General features: G+C 39.6%; 2 protein-coding genes across 4 annotated transcripts; one reads left to right on the forward strand and one right to left on the reverse strand.

Moving 5' to 3' along the window:
- Positions 1–357: 357 nt before the first annotated feature.
- Positions 358–4,100, reverse strand: mettl18 (methyltransferase 18, RPL3 N3-histidine). Its single transcript, XM_085477786.1, has 2 exons — positions 3,673–4,100; positions 358–1,409 (listed from the first exon to the last, which is right to left on the reverse strand). The coding sequence occupies exons 1-2, from the start codon at positions 3,775–3,777 to the stop codon at positions 441–443; spliced, it is 1,074 nt and encodes a 357-aa protein (XP_085333912.1). The 5' UTR covers positions 3,778–4,100; the 3' UTR covers positions 358–440.
- Positions 4,101–4,123: 23 nt separating this feature from the next.
- Positions 4,124–9,664, forward strand: zdhhc16a (zDHHC palmitoyltransferase 16a). Of its 3 annotated transcripts, none has more exons than XM_085477783.1 (11): positions 4,124–4,275; positions 5,182–5,439; positions 5,992–6,186; positions 6,284–6,372; positions 6,704–6,732; positions 6,843–6,976; positions 7,147–7,230; positions 7,330–7,415; positions 8,501–8,624; positions 8,770–8,840; positions 8,973–9,664. In XM_085477783.1, the coding sequence occupies exons 2-11, from the start codon at positions 5,206–5,208 to the stop codon at positions 9,073–9,075; spliced, it is 1,149 nt and encodes a 382-aa protein (XP_085333909.1). In that variant the 5' UTR covers positions 4,124–4,275; positions 5,182–5,205; the 3' UTR covers positions 9,076–9,664. The 3 variants fall into 3 exon arrangements, with proteins under 3 accessions (XP_085333909.1, XP_085333911.1, XP_085333910.1); XM_085477784.1 differs by lacking the exon at positions 4,124–4,275 and adding an exon at positions 4,343–4,835; XM_085477785.1 differs by lacking the exon at positions 7,147–7,230.
- The last annotated feature ends 1,371 nt before the right edge of the window (positions 9,665–11,035 follow it).

Consider the following 11,035-nt stretch of genomic DNA (forward strand, 5'->3'; position numbering starts at 1 on the left):
TTGACATTTTGTGCTGGACTTCAGAAACAAGCCTGGCTTTCATGCTGGTGTTTGAACACTGGGGAAATCACTCGCAAAGGTCACTGAGCCCATTTCCTTTCTTTCCTCTCCATGCATCTAAAGACCTGTAACAGCCCCTTTCAACTGCACTTCAGTTACTGGCAGACATATTCAAATTTCGATATAGGAAGTGAAAGAAGGTGTAGGTAACAAAAGAGCAAATATGAGCCAATAGTGTGTTTTCATTGCAGCTTTTCCTTGTTTAACCACGGCAGTTTTAACATACCAAAATAAAGACAGGAGTCATAACGACACAGCTGGCTGATTCAGGACTGCACACAATAATCAAGCAATAGCCTTGCTCTATTTTTTATTTTCATTCAGTTTTTCATCAATAAATCAATTACAGATAAAACCGATGAGTTCCTGACATTCCTTACTCAAGCGTCCTTTGACTTTTTAAAACGCAGTACTACTACATGTCTCTGAAGTCCTTCTTCTCCATCCCACAGATGATCCACAGAGAAAACATCCCTCTGCTCCACAAATGTTTCAAAGAGATGTAGTCCACCACCTACACCAAAGTAGTGGGATTTGGTGGCGAGGTAGACCAGACCATCTGGTGCCAACAGTTTGCGCAGGGTCTCGTGTAGAGCAGGGTAGTACGCAGTGTTGTAGATAGTCTCTGATGTGAATATAAGATCATATTTGGGTGGTGGATCTGCCTTTAGAACCAAAGCGAGAAATGTGCTCCAGTCACCAGAGTAAAAATGACACCTGGTTAGTAATGGGTGCTGGGCTAAGTCTATGGCTTGCTTCTTAGGAGGTGGGCTGTTTTCTGTGACCTCCTTCTGCCCTTTCGCCTTCTTTTTAGAACCGTCTTCCTCCTTCATTTTTCCCTTACCACTCCCTTCTTTGTCATCTTCACTGTCTACTTCATCATCCTCTTGGCAGTTTAGCATTACATTTGGCACTGTGAGCTGTTCAATGACTGTACTGTTATAATCTTGGAAGTGGACCTGACTGGCTCCCCTCTTCAGAGCCAGTATTCCCAGCAACCCTGCGCCACAGCCCAAATCCAAAACCGCCTTCCCCCCAAAGGTCTCTCCATCTTTCTCAATCAACTCCAGAAGGTCATACGTGCACTCCCACACCTTCAGCCCTCCCTCGTACACACCAGAGATGAGGTCAGACTTCTGCTCCGCTGTGCGTGAAAGAATTTTTTCGCTGTCCTCTCTCTCTGACGCAGTCTTCTCAAAAACAGTCTCATTGAGGAAGTGCAGAGGAGGAAGAGTTCCAACTGTAACCGTTTCAAAGATGGCATCCATAAGGAGGAACTGTGGATCGGATGGCGGAAAGTGCTCGCTGGCCTCTTTTACTGGTTGTGCTGGTTTGGGGCCGTCCTCTACCTGCAAACAGAAAGCAGTATGCACAGTTGATAATAAAACCACACGCCTCAGCAATGTATGTGGGTGATGGTCACATGTTGTGACATGAGCAAGAGTTTTCCGTTTTACAATAACGCAGTTTTATTTATTAAAGTTAGTGTTAATGAGTAAGAAATATTTTGGTATGTAGCGTTCTAACGTTTTTTCATTTTCTGAAGTGGAGCACAGGCGGCACAGTGGTGTGGTGGTTAACTGTCTTCCTGTTGTCGCACAGGAAGAAAGTCCTGGGTTTGAAACTCCACACACATGGCTTTGTGTGGAGTTTTATGTTAGGTTAATTGGCGATTATAAATTTTGCTGTAGGTGTAAAAACAAGCACGCGTGGTTATTTTTCTTTCTATGTTAGCCCTGTAAGAGAATGGTAGCCTCTCCACAACGCACCCTTCCTCCTGCCCTGTGAAAGCTGGGACAGGCTCCAGCTGCTCCAAAATATGGATGGATGAAGTGGGGCATGCAGGAAAAAAGATGTCATAACTAGTGGTGATGTTAAAACCGCTTTGACAGTTACACTGAAAATGGGGGGTGGCTTGATGTTACTGTAAGAATGGCTAACATCTGCACATAAATGTTGCGAAATCTTCTTTGGGACCTATAAAATGCAACAATGTCAGTTATTAAAACATAAAAGTCTGTTGTTTGGTTTAAAGTTAATTAGTCTATTCAAATGTTGTAACAAAGATTTACTCAATTCTGTGTGTACATACCAGGTATAGTATGCTTTTACCACTGTGATTTGTTTTCTTGTAATAATGATGTAAAAGGTCAGTTGACTGATAAATCACCCAAACATGAGAATGTTATGCATCAGCCATGTGAGTCACCGTGACTGAAATGACGTTTGCTTCTCTGGACTGGTAGGTGTAAATGCTCATGTCGTCTAACTCAGTGGAGCCGAACAGTTTAGATTTAAATGCCAGTAAAGTCTGTTGCATACCTCAGAAGTTTTGTGTCATACATAACAATAACAAAGCACACAGTACTTTAACAATTTGGATTGTTTCCGCTTTAACATGCCTTATCCTGTAATGTTAACAAGCAGATGTTAACAGCCTACGCTCTCTAGTGGATGCACACAAAATTAAAGAATTTTTATTGCTTTTTTAAAGCTCATGCGGTCAGAATTTACAGCATTGTTTAATTGAACAGCTTGTGCTTTAGTGAGGATGGATTTTTACCTTTGTCCCCTTTAACATAAGACAGGTTTATCTTTACAAATTAAAGCTAACTTTGGCTGCTCCCTCGTCACAAGGGGTCGCCGCAGAGTTTAGGGCTGCATGTTTGATTTGGCTTCTTTTTCTGTGGGATGTTTTTACTTGTAACCCCAAAGAGGATTTGTGCATTTCGCTGGAATCAAACCACCAACCTTTGGTTTGTTAAGGGAATGCGCTAACCGTTACACCGACGCCCCTCTATACGTTTATCTTCACAATTGTTTTTGGACTATTCTACACTTTGATTTAATGTTAAGTCTTATCTAAATATAATTTTGACAGGGCTGCCATGCAGGCGAAAAAAAAAAGCTTCTATTTGCTTGTCTTTAAAAAAAAAATCTAAATTATTTATTCTACATTACAATTGGTAAATGTTACACAAATCTCTTCTCATTTTTCTACTTAAAGACTTTCGGAATTATTTATCATTTGTAGCAGTAAACTAGATGTATTTTTAATCAATATTTTTTCATATCAGCTTTTAAATATTTATTCACGTGTTTAGATGTAATCTATTCTAATGTACAGATCACAGAATATATTGAAATGTAGGCAAACCTAGGCAGATTTTGTCTGCTGTACTTGTAGTCAATTGCTTTATTACAGATGATTTTCCACAGTTAAAAAATAAACTATAATGTTCAAGAACCTTATTATTTTTGCTCTCTTTCGATGTTGCCCCGGGCTTATTTGTGATCCTTTGATAAAAATATCAAAGGATCACAAATAATGGGAAGTTATAGGAAAAGAATAGGAAAGCAGTGCTGTTGTTACTACTTACATAAAGGCATTTATGACAGACAGATACATTTCTGGGGCTTTGTAAGTTTTCTGCCTGCAGCCATAAATGTTCTTCCCACACTCTCGCAGAGGGTCCAAGTCTAAACTTGCTTTACAGCACCGCAATTGCTAGCTTGAACGTTACTTCTGCTATTACTAGTTACGCGGCGGTACTTAGAGCACTCTGAGTAACTTAAGCTATGGCACATCATAGGTAAGCTAATGTTACTCACAGATACGACAGCATGATCTTTATTTCCGTGCTGCAATTCATTTCCATCCACGTCTCCGGGGCCTGTTGTTTGTGCTGGAAGGTCGAAGTTAAAACAAAACGACATGCTGACTGACACCACCGTTCACTAAGTTTGAGGATAGAAGATTTGGATCACAGTTTCAAACAGGTTCTACCAAAGGCTGGCTCAACATGGCATGCGTAGCTAGCAAGGCTGCTATGGATAAAAAACTACATGTCCCAAAAGTCTGAGACCCCCCCCCACCAGTTATGCTATATGTTATATTTCAGTTATGCATGTAGCCGAATCGTTATACGTATGTGTACGTGTTATAACATAAAATACAGAAAATTCAGAAACATAAATGTCAAGTCCTGAAGTAAAAATAACTGTTGAAATCACTTCCTGACTCAGACTACCACGATGCCGTTCGGTGGTGTTCCAGCGCATGCGCATTAATTGGAGGATTCCGCTCTTAACTGTCACAGGTCCGTGATCCTGCTCCTCCTCGCTAATATGTGGCTATAATCCCGTTTTTTGTCTTCCTTTTGAAAATGTTGACGGGAGTGGTGGTCTCGGTGGGGGTCTCGTCTTCATAAAACAGTGAGTAAAAAAGAAATGTTGTAAAATATCAGTAAAATATGATGCACGGCGCGAGACGAATATTTGAAAAGGAGAGCAGTATGTGACATCCAAAAATAAGGGATTTGGGAGCGCTATGACTCACGGAGAGTATTCACAACAACATGTCTTATGGACACATTGAGTGTTACTTTATTCAGGGAGGTGACAGCTATGGCTGATCGCCATGCAGTGGTTTTTGGCTTGCTTGTCATTAACTGCAGGTGACCAGCCTACTCCACAACAAAAATCATTGTCCCCCTCACACCTTATCTAGCTGCCAAAAGCCTCCACCCAGACTCCACCCTGTCTGGAATGCAGCACAGCAAGACTGGTACATGTTGGAAACACATGTTCTTCTGGTTACCTGTGCATTTCTGTTGTATGTACCTGCAAATGCTCTGGCTCTTTCACTCACGCCTTTAGTCGTACCTAATGAAGTAGTTTAGGTGTCAGCTCTCTGAAACGATATCACTAGCGGTCAAAACAAATTCACTGGGAAAAAGAAGTCCAAGTTGTCTGGCTCTGAAATTCACCTATTGGTAAGTCAGACATTGCTCAACCGAGCTGATTAGGGCAGACGTGTTCTCTCTTTTTCAGCTGCTGTTAACTATGTATTTATTTTTCTTATAGGTAAGAGTAAATGGAGTATCCTTGGGGCTTGGGTTGTTTGTTATCAACAAACTTATCATTTTCCTTTTGTGTTGCCAAATTGTGTTGAATTCCTTTTTTTATTATTCCTGTTGTACATATGAAATTTGTGTTAGACATAGCAGCATACACATTCCTCACATTTTTTTAAGTCTTGCACATCAGGTTGGGAGAGGTGTGGAAGTGAGAGTTTACGATTGACTTTCATTAATCGTAATGTTTTCTTTCTTCCTGCAGGTGCTTGCATTTTACAAATGCAGAATGCGGTGGTGTTCGAGCTCTGCGTTTCACCTGCTGCGCTGTGTGCGGCTGCGGTTGTGTAGCAGGCGGGGACAGAACAGGCTTCCTTTGTGGATTAGGGAAATATGGGCTTATATGAGACTGCTGGCAAAATCACTCTACTTTAACTCGCTCACAGACTCAGATGTGGTTTTTGACTCAGTCTTTGAACCAGTTTTCCTGACTGTGGATTACGTCACCCGGTGGTTTGGTCTGGTGAGTGTGCTTTTAAATGGTTACGAGAAAGTTGTTGTTGTTGTTTTTTTGTTTATTTTCTGGAGACCACTGCAGTGATGGAAAATAAGGACATTAACCTTCTTGGAATTGGTCAAAATATGATCTTCCATACACAGGTCACAGTTGTTGTTTGTGGTATAATAACAACAAACAATGACATTTTTTTTTTGTGAACGTCTGATTTTGTTAACTACCAAAGCTCCTATGATCACAGTCCCCCTAACTTCAGATAATCATTATTGGTAGTGTCATATCAAGTCTGCACAACAAACATTTCGCGGGGGCAATTCTCTTTCTTATTGGATAGCAACAGATCCTCATTCATTAAAATGTTTCAGATCTGGGGTGTAGACACTCCTGACCTAAATACAAGAGGGGGTAGGCACATACAATCTCTTTGATAGTAGCCTGCACCAAGGGTTTTGACAGTAATGAAAAAAATGTGTGTTCTTGGATGTAGCTTTAAATGTAGATCTAATGTGATTTCCTGCATAACTGCTCACATTGTCTGATCATTCTTTTTTCTTTAAGGTGTTTGTTTACCTGGTGGTGATACTGACCAGCTCCATCGTGGGGATAGCCTATGTGGTCTTGCTGCCTCTGATCCTCAACACTTACTCTCCTCCGTGGATCGCTTGGCATGTTTGTTATGGACATTGGAACCTCATCATGATTGCTTTCCATTACTACAAAGCCGCCAACACCTCTCCTGGGTATCCCCCTACAGTAAGATATCAGCTACAGTTTTTTTTTTTTTTGTACTTTAAACTGGAAATTTTGTATTTAAAAAAACAAAACAAAACAAACTTTTATTTTGTCGTAGGAAAAACATGACGGTCCAGTTGTATCAGTCTGCAAAAAGTGCATTATTCCTAAACCAGCAAGAACACACCACTGTGGGATCTGTAACAGGTGAGTTTTTATCTGTTTTATTACATGTTAATAAGTATCAGGTGTTTGAATGTCAAAGCTAAAGTATGTTGGTGGTTGCAAGACCTTTAATGTGGCTACGTCAAATCGCAACATTCAAAATTAAGATGTTTTCATTGACAGTTGACTTCTTGTATCTCTAGGTTAGTTTTTCTAGTATTGCTATCTTCATTCCATAAAATCTTATCATGCTTTAAGTCTTCCCAGACTATTATTTTGCAGTTTGAGATATGATTAGAATACATTCCCTTAAAAAAAATCACACAACTAAAATACCAATTATCAAACTAATGTTTTTCTCTTGCTTTTGCAGATGCATTTTGAAAATGGACCATCATTGTCGTATCCTTTGTGCTGAATTTATTCCAGCTTATTATTTCAGAAGCACGTCAGAAAATGTATATGTTTATAGACAGAGATGGACATAATTTTCCTTAATGTCAGCACCTCAGCCTGGTTGAATAACTGTGTGGGCCATTTTAATCACCGTTACTTCTTCTCCTTCTGTCTCTTCATGACCTTGGGCTGTGTCTACTGTAGCATCAGTGGGAGAAACCTGTTCCTAGATGCATACAATGCACTCGAGGTGAGATAGTCGGGCTGTTGCTGCCTGTAGGTCTGCTGGTGCTTTGTTGTAGTTAGATTTGTTTTAAAGCCTCCATGTCTGGTGTCTTTCTCTTTGGGGCCTTAGCATTTCTTTATTGACTCTGCTTTTTTTCTGTCTTTAATGCTTGGGTTTGTGGGCTGTTCCATTAGCACTTCAAACATTTGGAATTGGAAAAGCCTGGAATACCGGTAACAGGGATGGGACTGCTTATAGGGCTTCTTCCTTCTGGCCAGGTAGCGCTTCAAAAGCCAACACACAGCATTATTGAGTTTATTTATTTTTATTTTTTTTCAGTTACTTATCTTTTTTTGTTTGTTTTTTGTTTTGGAAAGACCCACTATCAGACCCCTGCTCCTCCATACACATTTAAGGATAAGATGATTCATAAGAGCATCATCTACATGTGGGTCCTCACCAGGTAAAAAGTGCATTTTATGTTGCTTTTTCACACATACATGCAAGAAAAACTTTAATAACTGACTTACAAGGATTTCTGATTTCTCATTAAATGTAGTCATGTCGTGTTGTTCACAGTCAGGATTGGAACTTTCCAGTTCATTAGAAGTAAAATTTTAGTGGAGTAGAAAAAAAATCGAAATACTTGGGTATTCATCTATTCACAATAAGAAAGTGTGTACAAATAAATGGTAACAGCCAATCACCTGCAAAATTTGCAATTTTGCAATGCACTTGGATGTTCCACAACACGTCTAAGACACCGATCTGCATTTTATGGGTAGACAAAAAAGCACTAAGCATGGTGGAGCTAGCATCATGATTTGGAGCTGCTTTGTTAGGACCCAGACTGAGAATCCAAAACTGTGGCAAGAAACCTTTTCGGGAGAATGTCAGGACAGAAGCCTGACGCTTAGGAGAGGTTGGATAGTTACAACAAGCAAGTACACATGTAAATAAAAAAATAAACAACAGAACAGTTGAGGGGAAAAAACCCCCAGAGTGACAGTTAAAGACCTTAACCAGTTGGGATGGTGGCCTGGCTGTCCAGTTAAGACATGCAGAAATATTTACTGGTCCAAAGTTTTTGCTAAAGTCTGATTGAACTGCTAACTTAAAAGGGTTATTCAGCCTGGACTATGGCTTCTTCCTCAACAAAGGAATTAAAATGAGAGTTTTTCAGTCAAGTAATAGATTATATTTGTAATTGTGACATATTTGAATACATAATTTTAATAATCCATTCAAAAATCCTGGTAATTTCAAGGGGGTCACAAACTTCATTTTGAGCATTGAGCTAATGGATATTATTTAAAGATAATTACAAAGAAATATAAAAAAAATCTAACCATTGCTTTAGGAAGATAGCAGGAGGAAAAAAAGAAAGTGTTATCGGTCAAAGGATTCTGGGTATGTAATCTCACACTCGTTTTGCTTCTTACTTCTTGTTCAAAGCAGTAGGGTATAAAGGTAGAGTTGAATCAGAGCAGGATTGTTGTCTTTGTCATCCATGCAGAGGATAAAGTGAATTGTGCTTTGTTGTAACAGCACAGTGGGAGTGGCACTGGGAGCTTTGACCTTCTGGCATGCAGTTCTCATCTCCAGAGGAGAGACGAGTATTGAAAGACATATCAACAGCAAAGAAACAAAGCGGATGGCCAAATGGGGAAAGGTAGCCATGAACATAAATAAAATGTGAAGGTTATGTTGTGATAAGACATAGGAGACTTCAAATCCTCAAAATATATATATTTTCCTTTGGTTAAAGTGACGTTGGTCATTTGTAACATGTTCCTGTTCTTTTGTTTTTCTGTCAGGTTTACAGAAACCCCTTTAACTACAGCAGGTTGAATAACTGGAAAATCTTCTTAGGTGTGGAGAAGAGAAGGTTTGTCTCTCTCCCTCTCAGATTTCTGTTTTCTAAGAAACAGAAATCTGTTTTGTTTTCTGCACCTTATGTGACTAATGTTACCTTGTGCTTCTTGTAATTTCTGCTTTTGTTTTTGTCTTTTGGTTTTAGTCACTGGGTGACGCGTGTTCTCCTTCCCTCTGCTCACCCCCCACATGGTGATGGCTTGACGTGGGCTGTCTTCCCAGTTAAAAAGGATTTGATACCTGTATGACAGACTCTGCTAAGGCATCCATTCTTGTCTAATTTACCAGTCTTTTCTCTGTCAACCTACTTGATCGGGTTTGCTTAAAGGATTCCTGCTTGGTGGCTACACCTAAGTGAAAGGATTTACGTCAATCTCCGATACCTCAAAAAACTTGCTGTTGCATTGCTCTTGCTTCTGCAGTCTGTATTGCTCAACAAGGCAATGTGTCACAGTTTGTTCTGTACTGGGTTTTACTTAGTCTTACGAACTGGTTTTACTTGACTCTGAGCATGAATTCGATAGTTTTATAAGCCAAATATACTGACTGAACTGTTAAATAATTTTTTTTAAGCAAACCATCTCAGCTTCGACCTGAGCTGTTTTTTATTTAAAGGAAAAAAAGAAGAAGTAGCAGAAGAAAAACACTAAGGTCATGGACACATCGGGTTTATCTCGGCACCTCCGCCTGTCTTGTTTGCACACCCTAGTGTGATATTATCATTTGATTTGAACACTCACGGGGAATTGCAGTACCATTATGATGTTATTTATCGGAATTTTGTACGTATTAAGTTAATCTTTACAACATTAAATAAATTCTACATTGTTAATATTGTGTTTTTAAGGGGTACTGTCACTGTTTTATAACACTATACAGTAAATACTTAGCTGTGGATATATATCAACATACATGTCAGCAATATATTCAGAGGTTTTTTTGTGGGGGGGGGGGGGTTTTGCCTTTTGTATGTTTTGCTTTAGGGTCACTTCCTAACTGCAGCTCTGGGGTTATGTCACAGTGTTACGCAGAGGGATGCAGCGTGAAGGGGTGGATTATTTGGAAATGCTGGCCAGATTTGAGCTGCAGATTCATATGAAACCTATTACATCACAAATAAGCACACGCTGCAGTTAAGATCCGTCAAGATTTGAGCGAATTCAAAGGTCTAAATAAACAAGATAGTGATAATGAAACTGTTTATGGAAAACATTACAGTTAGAAATAAGTAAATATTAAACATTTTGTGATTCATGCATTTGCTTGGTAAAATGAAAACAGTGCTGGTGTTGTCAGTTATGGGGCGGGGGGGGGGGTGTAAAATAAAGGCTGGCAGATAAAGAGAGCAGAGATTAAGCAGATTTCATCCTGATTGTAACCCTCGTTCACCCTGCTACTGCAAATCACACCCGCCCACTCACTGAAACACACACAAACACACCTGTCAATACACAGTCTCCCAGCAGATGTCAGCGTTTAACACGTGAAATATGGGCTTTGGACTCTTCATTGTTTAAAAGATCTGAATAATTGATAGTAAAGAGAAAGAAAAATCTTTTTTTTAATTATTATTATTTATTTATTTCTGTAACAAGTGATAATGTGAACTGCTGAGAGAAATTACTGAGCTAGATTTATGATGGCTGTGGGCCGAGCTTAGCATTGCATGTATGGTACAAATTAGTTGTGGGCAGTTTTGACAGCTGCATATGCAACCAAATGTGTTTTTGTGAAGGTCAAAACAAGGTGAGGGAGATCGCGAGATGAGTGGCTTACATAATCTTTTAGCCCTCAGAGAACTGGATGCTCAATTCTATGTACTCAGTATTCAGGAATTATATGTCATGCCACTGTGGGAGACTGAACCTTGTCCAAAACAAAACACTGATGCATCTCACCTCATCAGACACGTCAGGTTATTTATATTATGTGTTTCTTTTTTTACACTTTCTTGTGTACACTCTAAATGAACTAACGGATAAGCTGTGCTTTTTGTGCCAGGACTAAACTTGGCATGGATTACCATGTGCCTAGACAAGGATACAGCATAATCGTGACTTTTTGGGCATAGGAACACTAGACAGCCACCTATGGTGTCACCAGCTGGTGAGGTGCAAAAATGGAGTAAAAGCTATTTTTTCATTGCTCCTGATTAACTTTTAAAAGCTATAGCTTGTAAACACTGCTCATCATGAAATAAACCACTGA

This window comes from Copadichromis virginalis, linkage group LG13 (assembly GCF_057382275.1).
Source record: "Copadichromis virginalis isolate Kocher_CV1m ecotype Utaka linkage group LG13, C_Virginalis_male_GT1.1, whole genome shotgun sequence".
NCBI classification, from domain to species: domain Eukaryota; kingdom Metazoa; phylum Chordata; class Actinopteri; order Cichliformes; family Cichlidae; genus Copadichromis; species Copadichromis virginalis.